This window comes from Columba livia, chromosome 1 (genome assembly GCF_036013475.1).
Source record: "Columba livia isolate bColLiv1 breed racing homer chromosome 1, bColLiv1.pat.W.v2, whole genome shotgun sequence".
Lineage (NCBI taxonomy): Eukaryota > Metazoa > Chordata > Aves > Columbiformes > Columbidae > Columba > Columba livia.
This window is the reverse complement of record NC_088602.1, coordinates 121998958-122025004: the sequence shown is the minus strand read 5'-3', so window position 1 is coordinate 122025004 and position 26047 is coordinate 121998958. Positions and strand designations below refer to the sequence as shown.

The window sequence follows — 26047 nt, the reverse complement described above, 5'->3', positions numbered from 1 at the left end:
ATATGAGGAGAGCAGACTTCAGTCTGCTCAGAGAGCTACTTAGTAAGATTCCCTGGGAAAAAGCTTTTGAAGGTGTTAGGGTCCATCTGCTGTTGGTTGTTAAGTGCCACCTACTAAAAACACAGGACCAGGCAACTCCGAAATGTTGAAAATCTAGCAGACGAGGCAAAAAGCCAGCTCAGTTGAGCAGGGATCTTCTTGAAATACAGGGGAAAACAGAAATTACATGGTCATCTGAAGCAAGGTTGGGCAACATGGGAAGACTACAGAGATGCTGCTTGCCATTGTAAGGAGGAAACTTGTGCTGCCAAAGCTCAAGTAGACTCAAGTAGAATTGAAGCTGGCCAGTACTGTGAAGGACAATAGAAAAGGCTTTTTCAAGCATATTAATGGCAAAAGGCAAACTAGAAATAACATTGGCGCTTTACTAAATGAGCACAACCACCTTATTAACAGGGATACAGACAAAGCTGAGATGTTTAATGCTTTCTTTGCCTCAGTCTTCAACACCAAAGATGGACTTGGGGGCCCTCATAGCCCTGGGTAAGGAAAACATGGCTGCATGAACAATAAACTTCCAATAAATCCAGATCTTGTACAGAATTTGCTGCTCAAGCTAGATCCCTACAAGTCGGTGGAGCCTGATGGGATTCATCCAAGGGTACTTAGAGCTGGCCGATGTCATAGCAAGACCTCTCTCTGTGATTTTTCAACACTCCCAGGAACCTGCAGAGTTTCCAGATGACTAGAAGCTGGCAAACGTTGTCTCAATCCACAAGAAGGGCAACAGGGATGACCCTAGCAACTACAGGCCTATCAGCCTCACTTCAATGCCTGGCAAAATCATGGAGAAGATTGTCCTGGGAGTTATTGAAGAACATCTGAATGACAATGCAGTCACTGATCCCAGCCAGCATGGGTTCATGAGGGGAAAGTCGTGCTTAACAACCTTAATTACTTTCTATGACCGGGTTACCCACCTAGTTGACCAAGAGAAGCGAGATGATGCAATCTTCTTGGATTTCAGTAAAGCCTTTAATACTGGCTCTCACAGTATCCCCAAGATGTCTAGCATACAGCTGGATAAACACATAATGCAGTGGGTGAGCAATTGGCTGATGGACTGGGCTCAAAAGGTTCTAGTAAATGGGGTTATGTCAGGCTGGCGACCAGTCACTAGCAGGTTCTGCAGGGACCCGCCTTAGGGCCAGCGGTCCTCATTGTCTCTATAAATGACTTAGACTCAGGCCTTCAGGGAATATTAAGTAAGTTTACCAATGACTCAAAATTGGCAGGAGCTGCTGACACTCTCCCATGGGTAGAAAGGCCTTGCAGAGGGATCTGGACAAATTAGAGAACTGGGCAATCACCATTCACTTGAAGTTCCACACGACCAAGTAGAGATTTTGCACCTGGGACACAGTAACTCTGGCTGTACATACAGACTACAGAACAAGAGGCTGAAGAGCAGCCCCACAGAGAGGGATCTGGGGGTTCTGGTCGACGGCAAGTTGCACATGAGCCAACAGTGTGCCCTGGCAGCCAAGAGGGCCACCCGTGTCCTGGGTGTACCAAGCACAGCATTGCCAGCCAGGTGGGGGAGGTGATTGTCCCGCTCTGCTCTGCACTGGTGCAGCCTCACCTGGAGCACTGTGTGCAGTTCTGGACAACACAGGATAAAAAGAGTATAAAGCTACTGGAGAGTGTCCAGAAGAGGCTATGAAATTGGTGAAGTGTTTGGAGGAGAAGGCATATGAGGAACAGCTGAAGTCACTTGGTTTGTTCAGCCTGGAGAAAAGGAGACTGAGGGGAGACCTCATGGGGCTACAGCTTCCTCACAAGGGGAGGAGGGGCAGGCCGCCAATTTCTTCTCTGTGGTGACCAATGACAGAACCTGAAAGACTGGCAGGAAGGTGTGCCAGGGGGGGTTTAGGTTGGACATGAGGAAAAGGTTCTTCATCCAAAAGGGTGGTGGAGCACTGGAACAGGCTCCCCAGGGAGGTGTCACAGCCCCAAGCCTGACAGTGTTCAAGAAGAGACTGGACAGCACTCTCAGACACATGGTGTGAACTGTGGGGCTGTCCTGTGCGGGGACAGCAGCTAGACTCAATGATCCTTGTGGGTCCCTTTCAATTCAGGACATTCTATGATTCTATGAGTTATAGTAATGTTTTATTTTTCTGTCAAACTGCTATTGAACAATTCCAAATCAATAGCACATTTTCAAACCACATTATGACTACTGTTACTATACACTAAATTATATCTACCATTGAGAAGGTAAGAAAATGGATTACAGCTTCACATCAGTATATATTCCTGTCATTTTATCAACAGAAGCACTATAATATAGCTATGTATAAATTTACACTGTCCTTAGGGAAGTTATTTCCTTTGTTTCTACAGGCAACAAATAAATTTAAAATACCTAGGTTTATTTTTTTTTCCCCTCTTCACAGGACAGATTTTGATCTATGTTTGTTTTTATTGTCTTCCTCTGTCTCTTGCCCAAAGTACACACAGGGCTCCAAAAAGCAAAGAAGAAAATTTCAGAGCAGGGTCCACCCAATCCATACATTCATGAAATACAGCTGTTATGTAAGGATTTTTATTTATATATATATGTGTATATATATATTTTTTTTTTCTTTCACAAGACACTTATGTTCAAGACCTAGTTTCTATCACTACGCAAAACACCACATTTATGTGTCCTGGTAACTGCTTGAGCACTTTTGAAAAAGATGACAAATCTCATAACTCAATAAGCAGTTTTTGCCATCTCAACTCTAATTTCCAGATTTTAAGATGTACATACACAAAAGCCTGTTCAAGTGTTTACATTCTACTTCAAGTAAAAATAGGACTAATGAAATAATAGTTGGATCCATACTAGATTTATTGGGCTCTGCTCTATATGCTTAATAAAGTAGACTATACTGTATTTATTGTAGTAACTACAAAACATTTTATTCTGAGAGCAATGATACCCTGTTCAGGCCTGTAAATTTATAAGATATCCACTTACCCATATTCATACACACACCTCTTGTATCCTCCTTTTATCAGCCTTTAAAAGGCTAAATAATACCATTACAAACCAATACAAGTTATACTTCTTGTTTTCAAAACAGGCTTTTACTGGAAACTTAGAGATTATACCACTTCACTCATGCAGCAAGCCCCTTTTTATGAATATTTACCTGGTCCACATAAATTCCATAGGTAATGGATTTGCATCAGCATTACATCTGAGCTGAACGTTCTCTCTTCCAATGAACCAGTTTCCATCATAGCCAGTTATGGAAACTTCTGGGGCATCTGACAAAAAAAGATTTAACCTTTTAAAAATAACAATATTTTCTCTAAACATGAATTGTGTGTAATGGTCAGCTCACTGGAGCAGAGGGTGGATTTTGGTTTTCTGTTTCACATAAAAACCACTACTAACAAAATACATACAAAACGCCAATATAGTTCCAAGCTACAACATAATATGCAGCAGTAAATCAGATCGGGAACAGTAAGTTGTTTTAATTGGTGCAACTACCCCCTGTGTGTTTTCAGCAAACATAAAGCACTTTGGGGAAGTGAGAGGACTTCTGAAAAAACATGATTAGTTTCTTCTGAACTGAGGAATGGTAACTTAGAGCTACTTTTCACTAACAACATACAGCAAAGGATCAGAAGCAGCATTTTGAGAAGCCAGGTAACAAGGAAATCAGCAAAAAGTTCTCAGATGCCAGTTAAAAAGGTTAAAAGTTATCCACCGGCTTCATAATGTGGAATTATGCTGTTGTGCCTCTACAAAGCAAGGAAGCCACTTCAGATAAGCCAGAGAGTCCCAGCTGAAACATTCAGAAAACAGAGAACAGAAGAACCAGTATGACTGGTATAAGCTCCTGCAGCAGAGATGAAGGAATAGTTACAAAAGCTGTATGCATAACGGAAGACTAAAAGTAGACTAGACAACACAGACATAAAATCTCTGCTTCTCACTTGCTGCTGTGTTGCTTACAATTTTGTCATAAGTTCTGAAAAATACCTTAGCACTAATTTCAGCCAAAAGTAAGTTTAAGATGAGCTTGCCCCCTCATTTCACTTTAAATATGGAACTTCATTCTCTTATTCACTGTTTGATACACTAATGGGAACAAATAATTTTTACTTCTGTTTCTGTTATCAATGGCACTGCAATCTACAACTTCATTTCAACATTAAAAAATATACAAGTACTAATCATTATTTTATGCCCAAATGAGTGATTCTTTACCAAACAGAACAAAAACAAACCCAGAAGACTTTTTGGTCAAACCAAAATAGCAAAGTTTCCTTTTTCCAGCCATTAAATTTCTTCTATGACTTAGGAACTTTAAAGCAGAACACAACTGAAACAGGACACCAAAAAAAACCTTGAAAATAGCTTGTTTTGGTCCCATATGTGTTGTCTAACAAAAAATGGATCATGTGTCCAAAAGTATTTGTCTTCACTGGTTTTAGCTAAGCAGCGTTGTTAAGCCATATCACTTGGTATTCACGTGTTTTAAAGCAATAAACTTATTCAACAAGCCTGGTACTGGTCTGAATTAGATGAACAACCTGAAGTTGAACAACAATATTAGGAACTTATATATCATGTTCTTGTTTCCTTATGCAAATCATAGTGAAAAAAGCTTAGTGAGCAATCTGAAAATAACTTACTGACCTCCTTATCACTTACTTTCAACTTGTCATCTCAAACATGAACCTTCATTAAAATTTTAATATTGCTGAAATTGTAAAGCAATATAAACAGTTTACAGATCAACTGACTCTGCTCTTTTATCTGTAATCCTTTCAACATTAAACATGAATAATAATGTTTACCCATGAGTCAATATCCAAAACAAACAGTAGAAACATCATGGTATCCCAGCTTTGTGACTAGTTTTGTTTTAATTTGGTTTTTTTTGTTTGTTTTGTTGTTGTTGTTTTGTTTTTTTTTTTTTCATACAGTTACTCTAGGTTTCTATTCCTGCCTGATATACCTCTTACTACATGCTTTTCTATACAGCTTTAATCTTCCTTTTTTTCCTGAAGCATTAAGTGCTCATATCCTTCCTGTGAAAGGTATACACCAATAAAGAGGGTGGTCATAAGATATGTGCCAAGTAGTAACTACCTTACAGAATACTCACACTGTATGTCCAATACATGAGTGTATCTCATCTCCTTTTCCAAAGCAGGGTGCCTCACAATACAAGTTATACGTCTTCCTCTTGCAAAGCGTGTAGGGACAATCATATACTGACTGACAACTGTCACTGTTTCATTTGGAAACAAAGTAGAGCTGGATTCCATTTCACCAAGACCTCCTTCCCATTCAATCTCTGCAGCAGGTTTTCCAGTGGCTGCTGTACAAGTCGCTGCTACTGTCCTATTTGCACCGTCTATTAGAGGGCCTGGTCCTTTCGTTAAGCTCACAATAGGTTCAACTAGGAAAGGAAAAAAAAAAAAACATTAAAACAAGAAATACTCTATGTCTCTTGTACAAAGCAACAGCTTTAAAGACAAGATCTAATCCATTTGCAAAATGCCATGCTAATCAGATATCCTAGAAATAAGACCATGTCATATGTCAAAGATGATAGCTCTGCAAAGCTCCAGCCTGCTGATACTACTTTGTCCACTCTTTAAAGTTAAATGTTGCTCATGCACTACATTTAATGCATTAACAGGGAATTCCAATGTGTTAGGTTCAAAATGCCAACTACAGCGCTCTAATCGCAGTGTCTGACAGACAGCATAAGATATTAAGTTAAAAATGTACCGTGATTTTCAAAAAAAAGTTAAGATTCTGCTGCACTTCTAAGCATTAGACTTTAAAGTACTAATCTGTATTGTTAGTTTGTGCCACTCCAAAGCTATTTAATTCAGTGTTGATAAGTATAATATAAATTGATTCCATGCTGAAAAGGACAGTTAACCTCTAAAAAACTATTTTTATTACACATACACATACTTTATATTAAAAAAAAAAATCTAACATGCACACAAATACAGTCATATAAAATTTGTGTATGCTTGATATACAAATATTTTTTTCTCTAGATAAATAAAATTCTGTCTACATAGATTCTTGTGAGTAAATCTCAATAGAAGTAAAAAGTTTGAACTCAGTACTATGTCCAGAACTCAAGAAATCTGCAAGTGGAAGGATCTGACCTCCTGCTCATGTCTGAAGAGGGTGGTTTGTTATTTGCTCAATTACACTAAAAGGAAAGGTAACTATACTAAACAGATAACCTGATAGAAATGCACTTTCTCTTCTACGCTTACAAGTGCTTAAAGAATATACCGCGTTACCAAACTGAGGGTTGGTTGTTTGGACAGATACTGAGAGTGAATTATTTTCTACTTAGTTTCTCTGATCACCTACCCTCTGTGATTTGTTAGTGACCCTACTGTAAATAAACCTCTTCTAGATCTCTAACATAGCTTCTTTCAAAATTTTATTCCCTGCTCTCCAACTCTAGCAACAACTAGAGCTTTCTGCAATGAGTTTGGATATTTGAACTGATGTACCTATGAAGCATTCCATCATCTGAAAAAAAAAAGCCTTTAAACCTAGTAAAGAGAACTTGACATTATATAGCTTTGTTATTTGACCCACAATTTGGTTTCCCTGATTTAACTAACATTACTGCCTTGTTCCACCCAAATCACTAGTAGTAACCTTTTCAATAGCTTCTGTAGTATGACTGAAATGCAGAAGTAAACACCCAACTTGACATTTAGTGTCTTACAAGCATAAAGATACTAATTTGTGCTGTATCCCCTTCCAGATTTCCACCATAGTGAAATCAGTTAAATTAGAAGCTATCACTAGGTTTTCATGCCAGAATTTACAGACTCAAATTGTTTCAGCTGTAAATAGTTTCATATATTCTACTCCTTTGAATCTTCCTCAAAAAAAAAGTACACAACCCCAGAATTTTTCCTCTACCCTTTTGTGACAGGATACATAAGTCAACAAGAAGTCTTAACTAAGGTAGCACAGATCTCTGTACCCAAAGCAGCCTACTGAGTACGCTGCTTTACTTTCTTTTTTTAAAAAGAAAAAAATGGCTTCCAGTATTAAGTGACAGTAGCCAGAGCACAGAATATAGATTCCAAAAAGCCTAGCTTCTCTTAAGATTATCATTATTATGAAAAAGCATACTTCGCTTTCTAAAGTGATATCTGAAATTTGCGAGACTGGCTGGTTTCAGAGCCTTGCGTACTTCTTAGTTTTACAGTTGTCAGAAAAACACAAAGCTGAATTATTCAAAACTACTTGACTTCATAAAATATACTTAGAATAAATCCAATGTGTTTTGGTGCTTTTTTTTTTTTATACTTCACTAATGGTTAGGCTTCTGCTGTCACATCTTCCTATAAATCATGATTCCTGGACTACACACCAACTATAACAAATAGCTGCATGCTGAAAAGTAGAAAGCAACTGCTGGTGAGATACTCAGCTCCATAGTCTATCCTTCAGAATTACTTTGTCCCAGCAACTGCAGCAAAACCAGCAGAATTCCAGTTACTCTTTCTACAGCCTTTCTATTAACAGCTGTTTCACTCATGGATTGAGATAGATACCTTGAGAATGAATCCCTAATTACAAGGGGCCACTGGCATCTTATCTCTCACATTGGGCAACAGTTCCTGTTTTCAACTTGGCAAAAAGATTACACTAAGTGTGGGTTAGTAGGGCTTTTCGTGGGTTTTTGGCTGGCTTTTTTAAGTATAACTTCTATATACACTGACTCACAGAAGCCCTCTTTTGTCCCAGGACCACTCAGTGTACCACATGAACCATACTGAAGTGTTAGAGAAGCTGCTCTACCCGTTCAGTAGAAACATTATGCTCTATTCAGGTCAAATGGAAAAGAAGGTGGCAATAATGCTTAGTTTGGGAAAGGAAGCCACCAAACCCACAAAGATCCAAAAGCAGAAAGAACCTGCTTCCATAGTGTAAGAGTTCAAGGGCAGTGGCAGTTTTCCCCATCCCCTTTAAATAATCAGAGTAGGTAACCTCTGTCTATTCAGTCCATGTATCCAAAGGTCAGTTCACATGGATTATCTCATACATATATTTTAGGAGAAGAATAATTACACGAACTCAAAGCAATATTACAGCATGAATTATATTTGAGTCATAAGAAATGGTGGATGAAGTATGGAAGCTGGACATGCAGCTGTTTAGGAAGTCTCAACTAGCTTGCACATGTGTGCTATCCCTTTTACTGACTGACGATCATTAACTAATCTAACCCTGTGTAAGCTAGCTTCCCCTTACATTCACGTGGACAACCAGAGATGTTTTATTGTGCAAGTCCTTACACTTCTTTACAGAAAAAAAACCCAAAGCATCCAGAAAAGAGCAAGTCTTAAATCCTACTGCATTAATTTTCCAGGGCTCAAAGTTTCTTCTTGGATTTAAGTACTTCATAAGCCTTTTTCAACTGCTTCTGTTAGTTTTAAAACTAATTTTCTTCTGTCACTGTGCACAGGAGGTCTGGATGAAATTGGCATGATTACAACAAAAACAGTATTATTTCCTCTTAACATTAAATTCACTAATTCCTTGGCAACAGCACAACCCTAGGAATTGTCAGGCCGTCTTCCATCACAACTGACATTCACTGGAATAACTTCTTTCCAAAACAGTATTTCTACTTCTTATTTTCTCTCCCCACAAAACCAGACACCTTATACTTCTGTGTAACTTATCATGCTCACTAATTAATTATTTGACTTCGGGTGGTGTTTTTTGTTTAAGACCAGTAAGTTTACTGATTTTTCTCTCTACTTGATACTTTTTCTTGGCCTAGAGTATTGTGTGGTAAATGTCATCAACTAGCACCTTGCAAACACCATTCATTACTTTACCAGAACTGAGAGGATCCATTTGCCATACTGTCTGACATAGATCTTCCCTTAAATGCTTATTGTAAGAATTTATTCATTAGTGTGTCTGGGATCTATTCATGGTGACAGACCTACATCTACCTTTGAAATTCTCTGAGACTGGAACGGATCAGCTCAGGCCAGTAAAGCTGAAAGTTATTCAGTTACATGCATATTCTGAAAACCATTACTTGCCCAGTATTTTCACTGTTTAAGTCTAGATGTCAGTGTAGCAACAAGTTTTCAAGAGGACAGAAAACACTCTGCTGGAGCCAAAGAACACAAAAGTCCAGAGGGTTGGCTACCCAGCTGTACGTGCAAGCTAAGCAGCTTGCAAATAGTAGCTGAGTTTTGAATTCTGAGGTTTGATACCAAGTCACTGAGAGGCTTAAACTGTCAGCAACCATTTACACCATCAACTATGAAAAAACTATGATCAGGGCCACTGTTGGCCTGACAAATACTACTTTACCTATTCCAACTGTAATTTTTGATTTTATATATATATATATATATATATATCTCTTATCAAGCAAGTTGCTGTCCTTCTACATTTTCAAACGTAGAATAATAAACTCACAGGCCATCCATTTGCTTTTCAAGTTGTTCCTCATGTTCTCCATAAACCTAAAATCTAAAGGGCAAAATGGACATAACTACTAAAATGATCTGAAAAAAAATCTTAGAAACAGGGACTGACGAGAAAGCATGAGGGGAAAAAAAATAAGAACCTTCCACTGTATGTTGACAAAGCACAATAGCTGAAACTTAAAGTCAAAAGATTACTACACAGCCACAGACATAATCACTTGTAGTACAGCCAGAATACAAGGTAAAAAGAGAGAGCCATAAGGCCATATGCTTTGTTTATCACACAGAATTTCTTCTGGCCACGTGAATTGTTTTGAATTGGATTAAGCCACTTGCTCTGATGGATTTATTTTACCCCATCTTGTAGTGAAAACCAGTTTACATACTGTGCACTACAGCCATCTGATTAATCTCATATAGCATCCTACTATCGTGAAAAGCAGAGATGAAAGAAATGAAAAAGAAAATCCTAAAAAGCTTTTTCTTTTTCCTTACAAAAATAGTCATTGAGGACCACCTCAACTGCAGAAAATATCACTTGACTACTTGCCATGGATAAAGAAGTTAACTTATAGTATTAAACCTTCTTATAATGTAAGGAGAGGGAAGTCAATAGGATTTCAAGTTTCATGATAGAATCACCATTTTACCCCATACTGTACTACCACCTAAGTCTACCTCTGCTTCAATACTAGTCCTTTATGACAGCAATACTGAAACCTAAACAAGATATACAAAATTAGTTTATGTGACAAAACTGAGTTCATATAAGCTTCGCATTATAGCTATCCACAACCAGTCAAGGGCTTAAATTGACTTTTCGCATAATTCCCAGTAGTAGTCTAGGTCATTTTGCTTTACATTTACACTGTACAGAGGACAGTTTACATTGCCAGCCCTAAGCAGTTACATTAACTTATCATATTAACGGCAAATTTATGAGGGGATTTAGGCAAGGTAGCAGCTAAAACTGTGTTTGGCAGCTTCTCAGCACACACATAGACAGAAGTCCCTAGTAACAGCATTGCCAGTTTTAAGTTCTAAAGCACTTTCCAGATGTTTTCATTAGCACCATGCCTAAATACAAACTGCTTATTTACTTTTAATATCTGGACAAACAAAGAGCAAGTTCTCAAGAAGCAAGACCCAAAAGTAGTCTCCTCAATCAAACTAGTAATACCACCAAGACACCTGTTAAAGACTTGCAAATACATTTTTTTTGTATTTTCATTGCATTAGAAAGTAAAATAAAATGTATTAATAAGTTTACAGAATTTCACTAACAAGTTTGATATTAATTTGACCTCCTTTCATTAAGGAGTTGACTTACCCAGTACTGTTACAGTTGTTGATGACTGTGTATTTCCAAGCGGGAATGTAACTGCCTTGCAAATATATTCTCCTGCATCAGAAAAGCTTACATTTCTTAAGACGATTGTTGCATCAGTAAGTGAATAGTTTTTAAATGACACCCTTCCTTGGTATTCTCCTTGAACAGATATTCCATATTCAGGATGATGAACAGCAATAGTCTGTGAACTTTTACCATGTATCTTCTCCCAAGAAACTTGTGTTATTGTTTCATTTACATCAATTATGCATTTCAGAGCAACCTTCTTCCCCCAAACTGCTGTCACATGTGGATCAACAACTGGTCCAGCTAAGGCACCTAAAAACAAAGCAATCATTAGTTGGTACACAAGGAGGTTATGCCTCGAAGTCGTCACATTAAACCTTCTCCAGTAATTAGCTTGCCTTTTTCAAAGAGAATTCCCTGTACTTTCTTGTGAATAACCATATTCTAGCTGATTCACAGCAGTGTGGCAGCATTACAAAAGCATGCTTTAAGCAGAAACATCAAAGCTAAGTTTAGATCAAACATTCTTCAGAGAATACTACCACTAACACACAACTTTATACAAAAATGACCTAATAATTGCGTAACTGGTGTATCAATTTTCTATGAATTTAATGAGATATGAGCATTGCATGTATTCAGATTTACTGAAAAAAAAACAGTAATTGAACACGGCACTTCAGCAATCATTACAGATCCAGAGCATCAGGTAAAAAGTTAAATTATTGCACTTATTTCGACTTTCAGAAGTATAATACTCACAAGTAAGATAATTTAAGGGGAAATGCATAAGTGAAATGTCTACCACTTACCATGCTAGTAACTACTTAAAAAGAAAAGGAACAATTAACAAAAAAACCCCAAACAAAATTCCCACAACCGCAAAGCCCACCACAAACCACTCCATCTTCACAGTTACAGCCAATGTCAGAAAACAATTTCAGCTTCCTTATCCTAGTTTCCAATAAAGGATATGTAATACCGTACATAAGAAATCTTTCTGCTACACTGTAGTGCAGTGTCTTCACACTAGATCTTCCCTCTGCATTAGAGTATATATGCAAGAGTAGGTATTCACTTCAGAGTAGGTGTTCACTTCAAATTCAGTGTATTTCTATTTAACACTTAAAGTAACTTCAACAGTACCAACTGCATTCTGAGCTTAGCATTTTATATGACCCTCCTTTCAAGAAAGGAAAGGAAATCCACCAGGACAAAGTAGTTCATTAATCTGCAGGTTGACAATTTCTTTGGCCAAACAGATGCTCCAGCAACTTCAATCATTCCTTCTCTTGGAATAAACTAACACAATGAAAAAGAATCAAAGCCTTATTCTACACTGTATTTCTTAATACTGTGCCTTAGTTTTAACAGTCATTTAAACTGCTCTGATTTTCTCTTCAGTTATCAAATCAGTATTCAAGCTGTTACTGAGAAAGTTCACCCATGAAACAAGATTCAAGCCTAAATTTTAGTAGTCCCATTTTCATAAGCATGAAAATGTCATTCAGCTTGAGACATTAGCTGCCTTTTCAGCCAACAAGTTCCCACAAAAGAGAAACCATGTGTTCAGGAAAAAAATTCTCTTTATGCCTTTATGTATTAATCCATTGCTGAAAGCTTTCCACTTCCCATCAACTGATTTGTCAGTGTTCAAACCATAACTAAGTCAATGAAGTCACCTAAACAAGTGATTTAAAGATTAAGCTATGGATTTCTTCAGTATAAAACTACTGACTAAAGCCAATAATATGAAACCATTAAGTTGTACAAATAAATCTAACTAAGCCAGAATGTTACACCAAGATCGTTGATATGCCAGTCACTAAGAGAGACTTGTGAAGGGGTAACAAAACAGCCAGAAAACTCAAAAATGGATTAAGTTTCACATAGAGACTATCTACCATGACTAACCCACAAGCAGTGAAAGAACATTTCACCTAGTCGTCTTATGCCTCTTAAATTAATACATAATGTTGAGACAGACATTAGAAAAAAAGCAACTATTTGAACAGAATTCTCCTCCAAATTTTGTCTCCACTTGCCATTGCTATACTTAAGCATAAGGTGGAACGTTCCTTAGAAAGTATTGAACTATTTATTGCCTTCTACCTTCTATCTAAATAAGGCTCACAAGTTATATTTCTGCAATGTATTTCAGAATGTAAAGAACATACATAACCTGTAACATCACTTAAGTAAAAAAGAAACTTTTGTTCAGAAATGAGCAATCTGCAATATTTAAATCTACCGAATCTTAACCTGTACTGAACCTTAACATAAAGATCATCTGTATATAACTCCAACAAATTTAGTACAGGAAAGCCCTACAAGTGAAGATCTTGGACCTCCGGAAAGGTAAAGACATGATTCTAGATAGAGGAACACACAAGCTGGTTTTTGCTTTTTTTTTTTTTTTTGACAACTATACTTCAAATAATTAGAGAAGGACCGTTGAACTGTAACGAATCCTACATTTACACAGTCCTAAAATTACATTTGGCCCTTTGAAGGCAATGTCGAGGCTGGTGAAAATGAGTTTGACACCCCTGGAGTAGAAACTTTAGCTACATCTAAAAAGTCAATACTGCAGTTGAGGGAGGTGATTGTCCCACTCTGCTCTGCACTGGTGCGGCCTCACCTGGAGCACTGTGTGCAGTTCTGGGCCACACAGAATAAAAAGGACAGAAAGCTACTGGAGAGTGTCCAGAAGAGGGACATGAAGTTGGTGAAGGGTTTGGAGGGGAAGCCATATGAGAAACAGCTGAAGTCACTTGGTTTGTTTAGCCTGGAGAAGAGGAGACTGAGGGGAGACCTCATGGGGCTACAGCTTCCTCACAAGGGGAGGAGGGGCAGGCGCCAATTTCTTCTCTCTAGTGACCAGTGACAGAACCTGAGAGAATGGCAGAAAGATGTGCCAGGGGGGGTTTAGGTTGGACATGAGGAAAAGGTTCTTCCCCCAGAGGGTGGTGGAGCACTGGAACAGGCTCCCCAGGGAGGTGTCACGGCCCCAAGCCTGACAGTGTTCAAGAAGAGACTGGACAACGCCCTCAGACACATGGTGTGACCTGTGGGGTTGTCCTGTGCAGGGACAGGAGTTGGACTCAATGATCCTTGTGGGTCCCTTCTAATTCAGGACATTCTACGATTCTACTCAACTAACAGTTATCCTTTTTTGAAGATGTGAAAACAAAACATTCTTCCCCGCCAAAGAACACTTCAAACAGCTCATTTGTGCCGTGAGAATATCATGTTCTCACATGAAGTCCATTAATATTTCAGAAGTCAAACTTCTTTAGTGCTGCTACTTTCAGGATCCACAGACTGAACTGAGCAGGCCTCATATATACTTATACGCACACACTCGCAGCTATAGAACATTCAGTTACATCTTATTGTTGACCACCTCCAATAAAGGAAGTAGAGCCGGTAGATCATTACACCAAATTTTAGGCATTTCTCATCTTCCAATACACATTCAGACTCCCAAAAAAAAAAAAATTCATCTAAGCTAATTATTTAACTTGAACTATATAGTTTACGTAACAGTATACATACTCCAGCATGTTTAGAGTTCTTAAAACAGTTTAAAGCCCAAGTGAGAGCAACCACATCTTTAATTTGCATAGCATCTTTGGATTTAATCTTCAGCCAGTTATTATTTTACTAACTTCTTTTAGTTGCTGAGAAATCAAATTAACAGGAAAGTGAATTACTATGCTGATAGGCAGGGCTTTCCACGACTCGGGACTCTAAGACAGGTATTTCCTTTGACATAGATACTTACACTCAAGAGTCAAAGATTGTACTTAATGAGTGCTTAATGAGCATAATGACTAGCAGCTACATGTGTACTCCAAACCAAAGTTTTAGAGGTTTACAATGCACAAGATTCTGAAGAACAAGACATTTGAAGGCCACATTATTTATCTCCTTGACCGATCAAAGGTACTGATGCATAAGACACATTTACTGTTTTAATAAAGCCTAGCTCTCCTCCTCTTGAAATCCGACCATCTTCACTTGCACAACACTGAAGTCCTTGCTTATCATCATTCTCAGTACCCCTTAAGGAAACAATCTGTATTCACTTACTAATCAAGTTCTTATTTTATAACTTCAAGGCAAAAAACAGCATCATGAAGTTTTCTTATATTTTTCTTTAGATTTGATACAGCTTTTGTGGATCTTTTCCCCCTTTTGTTTTTGTTTACTTGTAAGACACAAAAAAATAGCTTATGTCTTCTCTCTTATTTCCTCAATCATGTGTGACCTGACAGGTCATATGTTCCAGCATGTCTGAAACATGGAATGAGGTACTTGTATAACCCACTTACTGAAGGCAATAACAGATGAGTTTTACTGGTGGGTTACAATAATCACTTGAATATCATACTGCAGTATGGAAACCAGTCCCATTAATTTCAAAGCTTTGACCCAACTGTCTAATTCAGCCTGTAGAAAATGTTTCAGTAGTCTTAGTCTACCACTCAGCCACACTTCCTCCTTTAACGAAACACTTCATACTACTGTTAAGATCACACATGCAACAGACAGGGGATTTACCTTGTTTTGATCAGCAAGAGGTTGTCCAAGTACTGTTTCATATGCAGCAAGGTACTGCCATCTCCAATACCTTTAGATGTTTCAGTTTTAGCAAAGTCCCTATGCACTAACTGATTTTTTGATCAGTGATCCAATCCATGCTCTTAATACTTCACATCTGAGACTATCACAAAACTACCTTGTGTCTAAAGCTAACAGGAGTAGGTGGATACTACTGCTAGTTGATCTACTTGACACACCTATTTTCTAATCTATTTCCATACATGCTAATAAGACTCTCAAATGATTTCACAGATAACCCTGTTAACTGCATGCAGACACTGACAGTCCAAATCTCCGCTTCTCAAACTGTGACATCTCCTCTCTGTCTCTAATTTTAACAACTTGAGAGGACTTATGAAAAAACAGTAATTTACTATTCATGGCTCCACACATACCAGGAGATTGCCCTGCCTCAACTTAAAATCTTATGATGAAATAATTTCAAAGCTGAGCAATGGATTTTCTCATTTGAGAGTGCAGAGAGGGAAAGTATAAGCTTCTTGTTCTACTATTTCTAGTAAAACACCTTCCAGAGGAACTTGGTTTTGGCCCTTTGAATTCGGACAGTTGTGACACCCCCAGCTTCCTCCCCCAAATGAGCTGCAGTATCTCTTCATTTTCCCACTCATCCTTCTCATCACCACAGACCAGATTTCAAGGCCCAGTACTACAAATGTATCTCAGTCTGAATTGTGCAAGCTGTTGTTTTATTTCAGATCGACACTAGATTTGATCTTTTTTCCAAAAACTAAGTTTTTATGAGGTTTACATTGGAGAGCTGGTGAACACAGTTTCAGACCATTGCAAGAATCTTACTCAGAACAGGAAGACACTTACCATTCTCACTTAACTTGCCAAAAACAGGTTGAAGAAGAAAAACAAAATCCCTAAAACTCACTTCTAGTATCAAAAAACCACAGAACTAGGAGCTATCAAATACTGACCATGTTCACAGAACCTGTTCACTTGTAAACCATAAGTGAGCTTCTCTAACTGAAAAAAGATACCAAGGAAATACAGGATCTTGAAAATATAATGACCTTATTAATATAACAAAATACTCATGCTATGAAATAAGAGTAGTCTCCACACTTCCAGCCTTTTTACTTGTTGTAATAAACAGTAGATTTAGATATTTTCTATATGGAACAGCCATGTATGAGTCTCATCACAAAAGCAATCTATTTTGTTACCTGATATAGAACTGTGGCCTGCTTAACAGCATACCACTGGCAACACAGAGAGACCACAGTGACAATTTCTAGCCACTTATTTTGCCCTAGCTGTCAACTGTTTCCACAAGACAATAAACCCAAACTGCAGAAGAGCAGAAAACGTGAAGTTTTTCCCTACGTCAGCAAGTTATTCAGCTCATGGGTATATCTGGCCTTAGCACACACTAGCACAGGGAACTAAGAAGAGTTCCAATCAAGAGTGGAGCAGAACAACAAGAACATCCCATTGTGGTGACAGCAATTTGCTATGTCAGCACAACTTCCCAAGAAACAGTCTTAAGGTCAGGCTAAGCATTATTGTTAGGTCAGTTTAATTTTAGCCAACATCAGAAAGCTTAGACTCATTCTTCCAGCACTCCCTCTCCTGCATCAGCACCCAGTACCTAAAAGTGCCCTGTCCACAAAAACTCACTTGTTTTCTTCTTGATTTAGCCTTCTATATTGGTGCATTCCCTGCCCAGTCAATCACAAGTGGCAATGCAGAGACAACAAGAGCAAAACCACACAATCTAGTGGCATTTTAAGATTTGTTTAGCTAAGGAATCAAATCACTTAAGGACACTGCAGAAAGCAAGCCTGAAACCTCAACTTGAGGCTTTATAAAAATATATGCTTAAATTACTGGGAAGAAGTCAGTGGGTGTCTTTTGAGTACCAGAGCATGATCAAATTACTGTGTCAAAAAAAAGATCAGAACCAAGGAGTGGAAGAAATTCAGGATTAAGTAGTACAAAATGCTTCAACACTAGCTTTCAGTTAGAATTATTAAGTAAGCACTTAGGAAAAAAAAAAGCACATACATCAAACAAACAGTATTACAACCTAGCAATGATCTTACCTAAGAAGGATCTGCTTTATCACAGTCTTCACTTGAAGTGGAGTGCTAGTTTACCAATAAAGTTGAGGGGGGAAGTTGCGCTGGTAACAGAAACAGGCAGGTTGGCTTCTGTAAACATTACATTTACTAGACTCGGCTCAAGTGCCCTTTTTTATATGACAATCATGGGCATTTTTGTGCTTGGTTTGTTTTGTTGTTTTTGTTTGTTTGATTTAGTTTTTTTGGGGGGGTGGTTTTGTCTTCTTTTTAAGCAAACCAGCGGTATATTATTTCTATCTTAGAAGAACAGTTCTTAAAACCTTGTAGGATTTTATTACAACAGTATAACAGGCATACAAAAGCCTACCAGAAGGCAAAAACATTTTGGTAAAATGAGGTGTAGCAATTGAATGGTTTGAAGCCAAGACTACTGAAATCCTCTTGGCCTTTCTCTGCAATTCACAGCTGTCTCAGGCTGCTTTTTCATGTTATTAATGTTCAAGGGAACCAATCTTTTGACTCCAGAGGTCAATTTTGCCTGATACTAAAAGGAAAATAGCAACATTATGACAACTGTTTAAATAGTGACATATTCCTATGTTTCCCCCATTATACTGATGTATCAGTACTGTCATGCACATTCACCACTTGGAAATGTACCTATTAACTTCTGAATGTTCTATACCTAGAAACAGACCAAAACTAGGCTAAAAACTTAACTTGATCTAACATGAAAACCGATCTCATTTAGGTGACTGTGGTCTACACGCTTGCAAAAGCTATAGTAAGGGAAGCATCATTTCTAGTTGAATACTGTAAAAGAAAAAAATAAATTCAAGAAACTTAGTAGTTAAAGATACTGGCCACAGGAACTAGTTGAGTTTGCAAATACATGAAAAAAATATCTTGATTTCCGTACTGTCTCAATCAAGATTAAAGTGTTGCTGAAGGGTTTTGGGTTTTACTCAAAACATCATGCTCAAGATAGATAAACTTTCAAAGTTGTATCATAGGATGTTCTGCAGAATGTACTTTGAACCTCCACCTGCTGTTTATACATATCATACCATTTCTACCAAGAGGCTGTTCAAAGGCCAGGTAACACAATACTGGACGAAATACTCTCATCCTAATACAAATGGGCCAAGGTGATAAAGTATGCAAACCTCTACGGCGCCACAACAAACACTACCAGCAAGATTGACATTTTCATTACAGAAATCAAGGAAACAGATTAGAAAGGGGTACTTTACTCCAGTGTAGTACAAAGCCTAAGAAAAAAAGGTAGTTAAACTCAGAGTTTAACATTCACATAGCTTGAGCCCAACTCATACAGTCATGAGTTGGAGCTTCAAAAAAGCTCCACACCTCTGCACTTAAGTCTGTCATGGTTGTGACCCACTATTCTTACAATGCTGTTCTCTTCACATTAACTGGTGCTTCTGCTCTAGTTTCACTACATCCACATAGGGTACACACTTTGCCCCTGCACAGTCCGTTTCCTACCACACTGCACACAGACCTTCAGTATTATAAGCAGCAGGAAACCAACTACGATCCAAGACACTAAAGGAAAGTTTAAAAAAGGTTAGGCGCATAATTCAAATTGACTTCTGAAGGACACTCTTAGAAATCCAATTTTATAAGGTTAAAGCTTTAAATCTAACTAGCCACAAAGAATGCTTACAAAGTCCCATGAACTTTAAAGTTTTATCTGGAATTTCAACCTAAACCATACTAGCATCAGTGTCTGTTTTACATGCTCTTATATTATAATCTTCTATGTTTGTTAACACACTGCAAATTAAGACATTTGTGTTTATCCTGAAACTAAGCATTCAGATGTTTACAAGACATGTTGAACTAATAAGTGAGGCAAGCTACAAGGCAGCTGCAAGTTCTTCCATAATGAAAATTCCAACCTCTGTTTAACCAGACAAACCTCTAAATCGCTCTCCCTTGAAAAGGAAACAAACAAAACTACGAGGTGCTCTTTTTCCAAACAATAGGTCAGCCTCAAAATCAGGACTAGAGGAAAACATCTTTTTCTTAGTCCCACTCCCTCAAAAAACTAGTAGTAAGAGTAAACAAGTGGTTCAAGACAGATTCATAGAAATATACAGCACTCCCTCTCCCTCAACACCATAAAATGCTTCACTTTCCCATTTAAATAAAATTAATTCCCCAAGTACCAGAGCAATAGGTATAAATATACTAATGGAAAAATCAAAAGAGATCAAAAAAGCAGTTATTCATCTAACTCAAACATTTGATTGATAAGTTTGTTAAAGAGTCCAACTATCTTCACAATTTTTTGAAACACAAAAGATAAGTCAATATTTCTGACAAACTGATCTAGATGAAAAGGTTAAAGTTCTCCTATGTGGCATCCAGTTTAAACACATAACCAAAATATGTAACAGATATAGTGGGAGGTCAAAACGGGCATTGCACTTCTGCTCTATTTCTCAATGGGGCTGCCAACTAACAGTGTTAGATACAGAAAAACAAGTGAAGTTCCACATAACAAATCTTTCCCAGTCTGAAAAAAAAGCTTCAAATTCTAATGGGTGCAAGTTACAGTAGTAGTCAGCAGGAACAAGTACCAGATACAGAATGTTACTTAACTGGTTAGAGAGCAAAGACTATCCAGAAAGTTACAGCAAGTATAAAGTGATTATGTCCTGAAAACTGAAAGTGTCATTCTAGAACACGCTACTACAGAGGCAAACACCCTGCTCTAGCCAACATCAGTGAAGCTCCATCTGGAGTTGTTCAGCTTGAACATAATATTTCAGATATTAGCCACCTAGAGTCTGAAAGCAAAGAAATGGTGCTCAAAGGCCTTGAAAACATGACCTACAAAGAAGAAATCATTGTTCTCAAAGAAGGCAACCCAATAAAGATCCTGAAGTACTCATACTGCAAAAAGAGAATGCCTGCACTGCTGAGTATGCCTGTGCAGATTAAGAAGGAGAAACTGAAGCAACAAAAAGAACATCACAAAACCAAGCAACAACAAAACTTGCTGAAGAAAATATTTAATGCTACAGAAACTGAATTCCTCAAATGAACATGCTAGCCAAAAGAGTAAACCTCCACAACCTGTAGAAAGGTTTGATGTTTAGTTATATAAAAAAAGACACAGCCAAACTAACCTCAACTGATCCTGCACTAGGGTAGAGGCATGATTAGTCTGAGGATTTTGATGGTCTAATTACTATAAGATTATTAACAGGCATTTTTAGTAAAGTAATAATCTGGTCTTTCTTCATATTCTTGTTACCTGATATGACAACTGCTGATGGACTCAATTACAAGCTCTCAGGAGCTTATTTGCAACTATCCATTCCATACACTTATACCACTTGCTCTCTCAGGACCATTTGATTCACCCAGACCTCACTACTCTGAGAAGATTTCAGATTACATTGCTTTTAAAAGTCTTCTCATTCCAGTCCTCTTAACTAGCAACCTGTTGATTCACATTTTTTCTACCTGTATTTCAAGACTACCCTCACTTCCTTTGCAAATCAAAGAACTAACAGTTATACATTAAGAAATTACCAAAAACCAAAAGAAGAATTTAATTCATAAAACATCTAGAATGACAAATTCATTTTATTTTTAATGCTCAGCTAGTAGCACCTAAAATTTTTGAAACCAAAAGTTCTGTGCTCAAGAGCAGCAGTGCTTTTAGCTAGCACATATGTACTTACTAAGATAGAGTGATTTCAACTACTTTTTTCATCCTCAGGTCTACTGCTTTTGATTTTAACTTGAATGTTATATTCAACCTCATAATTAAATAGCTGATTTCTCAAATGTTTTTCATCACTTGCTGCTTCTACTTGTGTCCTATCCAGTTACTCTTTTGAGTAAAGGTTTTCTTCAGAGGGGCAGCAGCTAACCAGTCTTCTCTATTACTTATTTCTTGAACTCTGATCCACAAGCAGATATTTCGCTTCTGTTGTGTATTTTAGAAGCTTTTAACTCTTCAAAGCTGCATATATGAATCCATATAAAACCTCTGTTAGCACCGGTTTGTCCTCAACTGGGTCACTGTGACATTCTCAAATCACTTCAAAACTAGTTATCTATCTTAATGACAAAACTGGGAAAAATAAGAGACAGCCTTCAGCTTTGAGAAAAGTAACTAATTTTAAGTATGTTCATTAATAAGTTACGTTATAGCCTGAGGTTAAGACTTAAGTTCAGCATTGCTTGCTTAAAAATTATTTTTAAAGCTCCATTTCTTCACTTATTTGTAGGGCTGTGAATTCAAGGTGATGATAGAAATTCTACTCAGGAGATCCAGAGTAACACCTAATCACTCAGTTTTAGTCAGCTTCAGCTTTTCTGCTTTCTGTAAATCAAGTACATAGAACTTCATTTGCACTTAAGTCAGTCCCACCACCTACTACCAATTGCCTTTAATGATATCAAGAGGCAATTAGACACATGACACAAAAATTGCCACTTTCTGGACATCGGTTCATTCTTAAAAGGTTTTCATTCTAGTATGCTCTTCAGAGTCAAGTCCAGAAGCTTCAAAACTAGCATTACTACACTTCAAGTTCAACACAGATGCCAACATAATATGACAGAGAACATGTTTCAAAACAATATACTACCTAGTTCATACTTTGTGTGTGCAGCTGCCTTCGTGCAAGACCTCTGGCAAAGACAGCCTCTCTTTCCTCTTAAGAGTGCAAAACTGAGAGGATAACACAGCTTCCAGTCCACAGCCCAAACTTTTAGAGATAAACTTGAGATATTCAAACTGCTATAAGTCACCATTATTCTACAACATTCAGAACTAGATGCGAGATGCTCAGCTGTGCCACTGAAGGAGGTAAGGCTTACTGTAAGATAGTTCCTTCAGGTGGGAACAGCATTTAAGTCAAAGACACACCTGACTTGAGCAGGATTGCTCATACAATTCACTGTATAGATGAAAAGAAGGCATAGAAAGATTGATATTTGAATGCAAAATAAATGTGTGCCCTGAACCATTTACATAAGTTACTGCAGACTGGGGCAGGGGGAGTTTAATCACTAATACCACCTCTGTAGCCTTATCTCTCAATATCTCCTTGATAAAATGCTTCAAAGAGGGAAGACACTGATCACGATGGCAGCTCTAGATTGAGATTCCTTCCCTGCACTCCACATATAGTTCCCCATCACCTGGAAACCTAACAGCATAGCTTGTCACACTAAGGCTCTCACCAAGAAAAAAAAATTACTAAGAGCAGTCATTTTTTAGATTTGTTTGTTTGCTTTTAAGATCAAGGGACTAAAACTGAACAGACTATTTGAAGAACAGGTAAGCAACCAACTTACGTGTTGGCACAGCATGTTCTGTTTTGTTCCCTTACTTCAACACATTATTTGCCTACCACACCATTTTAAAGATAACTAACACAGGAAATAATCAGTCATGGAACTCCTTCCAAGTATAGAAATCATCAGCTCAGAGGTGATTATAGAGGTATATACATATAGTTTACTCCACCCTCCACAAAGGAAGGCTCATGGGTATCACTGAACATCTATCTATGCTTTAGCTTGTTTCATTATGAAATCACTCAGTTTCATAAGGTCTTCCATAATTTTGTGTAAATCATCTTTATTCCAACTTGTTATGAACAGCAAGAAGTTATGTTCAATCAGGGTAATTCAAACTCCAGGAAGCACAAGAGACAAGATTCTGCTATCCTGCAGCACCACCCAAAAACATAGCTTACATGATATGAATTCTCCCCAGAAAAAGATACTAGCAAGACCACAGTGACTGCTAACTGAAGGTTTGGGCAGATAAATGCTCTGCCATACTTCCTTCCAGACTCCAAACCTCACCACTCTTTATCTGGAAAATCAATTTAGCACTATTTAATGCTACCACAATACCTGTCAGCATTTTTTTTTTTTTTTTGAGTGTAAGAGAAAAATCAGGGGTGGCGTTTGGACACTAAATATCACAGAAGTCTGAAGAGTTACTGCCTATCACTCCTGTTTCATTTCAAAATCTAGTAGTTAGCAGTGACATTGCAGCATAGCCTATATCACCCAGCCACAAACTTGCAAAAACATGGGTTGATATTCCAGGAGACACACACCAAGTACAACAAACAACTTGCATTCCAAGTTGTTTCAGCACTATCATATAATAAACTTGCAGTTACATAGACTAACAGAAATACAAGGCAACTGCAATCAAAATCCAAAAATGCAATATGAAGTGATCAGTATAGGATTTTTGTCATTGCTGTTTGCTGTCTTTTATTAGAAGGTAGAAAGCCCGTACTCTGCCACACAGCAATAGATACATACACAGCCATACTAATCACAGGTGTAAATGCAATGTGTATCTTGGTAGTTTACCTAGAAAGCTCATGTCTGTCCCAGAGTATAAGTTATTAGCAGCAAGACATTCTTCACTTAATCATTCTGACTTCTTCTGTCAGACCCAGGCAACACTATTTATTAGTGCTAGCTCTTAGAGAAAATGCATTCACAGAAAGCCTGTGATGTCTCCAAAGTGTTCAACAGGTCACCTCTGACACAGGTATAAGCGGTATTCATAATTTCTAACCAAGACACCTACCAATTACCGCAAACAAGTGAACTCCTAAGCATAGATTTCTTCATAATGCATTTCTCATGGAAAAACAAGCTCTAATACTGATTTAGAGAATGAGTTAAGAGGCATGGGATCTATAGAAGCCGCTCAATCCTACTCAAAGTAGGTCCAATTGTATCAGGCTGCTTGGAGACTGACCCAGTCAAGTTTTCAATATCATCACAGAATAAGATTCATTCCTCTACCACTTCGGGCACCTGCTCCAGTGTATGATCTCCCTCAGAAAAGTACTTTTTCCTTAAATTTATTCTGAATTTCCCACACTTCAGCTTGTTCCCATTCCTGCTTGTGCTGCATCTCTGAAGATGGACTTGCTTCACCTTCTTGACATGCTCCTATGAGGCAGCAGTAAAGGCTCCATCCCCTCTGCAGGCTGATCAACCCAGGCTCTTGCAGCCTCTCCTCATACACCCTGTGCTCCAGCCCCTAATCAACATGGTAGGTCACCACTAGGCTCACCCTGGTATCTGTGTGTCCCTCCAGTACTGGGGAGTCCCAAACTGGACACAATGTTCCAGTGCCAAAAAGAGGTGAAGGATCCCTTCCCTCTACCTGCTGTCATGCTTAACGCAGCCTGGGATTTGAGGCTCGGTGAGGATTCCCTGTTCTTCCATGCTGACCTTCTGCCAGACCCACTGGACTTCCTGCACATTGCAGGGGACATTTATTGTAGTTTGACAAGGTTTCTCTTGAAGATTAGTCAGCTGTCCTCAGCATATTTGCCCATCAGAACAGCTTCCCCATGAGAACATTACAAGCAGATTCCCGAGTAAGATAAAATCTTTCTCCTACAGTCCAGGGTTATGATTCTAGTATCAGTCTTGACCACTTTTCTCAGTATTTCAAACTCCAGTCTCAAAGTTACTTCAGCCAACAAGGCCACTACCTGTTGTATCATCAGGCTGTTCTTCGTTTATGCATAACAGACCAAGTAAAGAATTTTTTCTAGTCAGTCCATGATCAACTGCATCAGCAAGTTATCTTTAACATACCCCAGATACCTCCTGGATGGTTTGTGTCCAGCCCTACTGCTCTCCCAGCTGATGCCAGAGTGGCTGAAATCTCCCATGAACACCACAGCCTGCAATCATGAGGCTTCTTCCAGATGCCTAAAGAAGGCTTTAAAGAAGGCATCTACTTTTTAATCAGGCCACCAGTAGCAGCTGCTTAATGGTGTCAACTGTTTTGGTCTGTCCTCTTAGAATTACCCATAAGCTTAACTGGCTTGTCACCTGCTCAGTGGCAAAGCTCCATACATTCTATACACTCTTCTATCAAGCACTACCTTTCTCAACTTCCTGAATGGCATGGATCCAACTAATTGCACTACTCCAGTCATGCAAGATATCCAACCACACTGCCAGCATCCCAGTGAGGTGATAAGTCTGCAGTTGTGCACAGTCCTCATTTGTACTGCCTTCACAAAGGGAGGGGGGAAAAAAACCTCTCCCATCATGTTACCCTCAGGCACTTCTTTATTGCTCTTCATGTCTTCTTTTCAGAAGAGAGAAAATATGAGGACAGCTCAACATACCTACTTTATAGCCTTCCTACTGGAAAGAAAACTCCCATCTTGCTTTGTCAGATAGATTCTGACTCTCAGTAGATCTTGTTCCTCAAAGACAGCTCAGTGCTCAGTGAAGTCAAAAGTCCTACCTCCAACAACGGCAAGATGTATTCACTCCTACCCAAGTCTTTCACACCCGCTGGAATATGCACCCAGGTTGAGAACTTGCAGTCATGTCCTTTGCCTTTGCTCTCAGAGTTCTTCAGTCACTCTTGATAATACTCAGGGTTACCCTTGGCAGAATCATGGGTGACCACATGGATATATGCAAAACATAGCAGTCGAAAGAC

The 26047-nt window shown here is 38.3% G+C and overlaps 1 protein-coding gene across 4 annotated transcripts in view; it reads right to left on the bottom strand.

The window, feature by feature from the left end:
* NECTIN3 (nectin cell adhesion molecule 3) overlaps positions 1-26047 on the bottom strand; it is a 68123-nt gene that overhangs the window by 28796 nt on the left and 13280 nt on the right. For all 4 annotated transcript variants that reach the window (XR_010475249.1, XM_065076108.1, XM_065076090.1 and 1 more), the window contains exons 2-4: positions 10859-11197; positions 5178-5474; positions 3204-3321 (exon numbers count right to left, since the gene is read on the bottom strand). Coding sequence is in view for 3 of the 4 variants with exons in the window: in XM_065076108.1 (XP_064932180.1) it covers positions 3204-3321; positions 5178-5474; positions 10859-11197 (754 nt within the window). In the remaining variant the exon portion in view is untranslated. The remainder of the gene's footprint in view (positions 1-3203; positions 3322-5177; positions 5475-10858; positions 11198-26047) is intronic.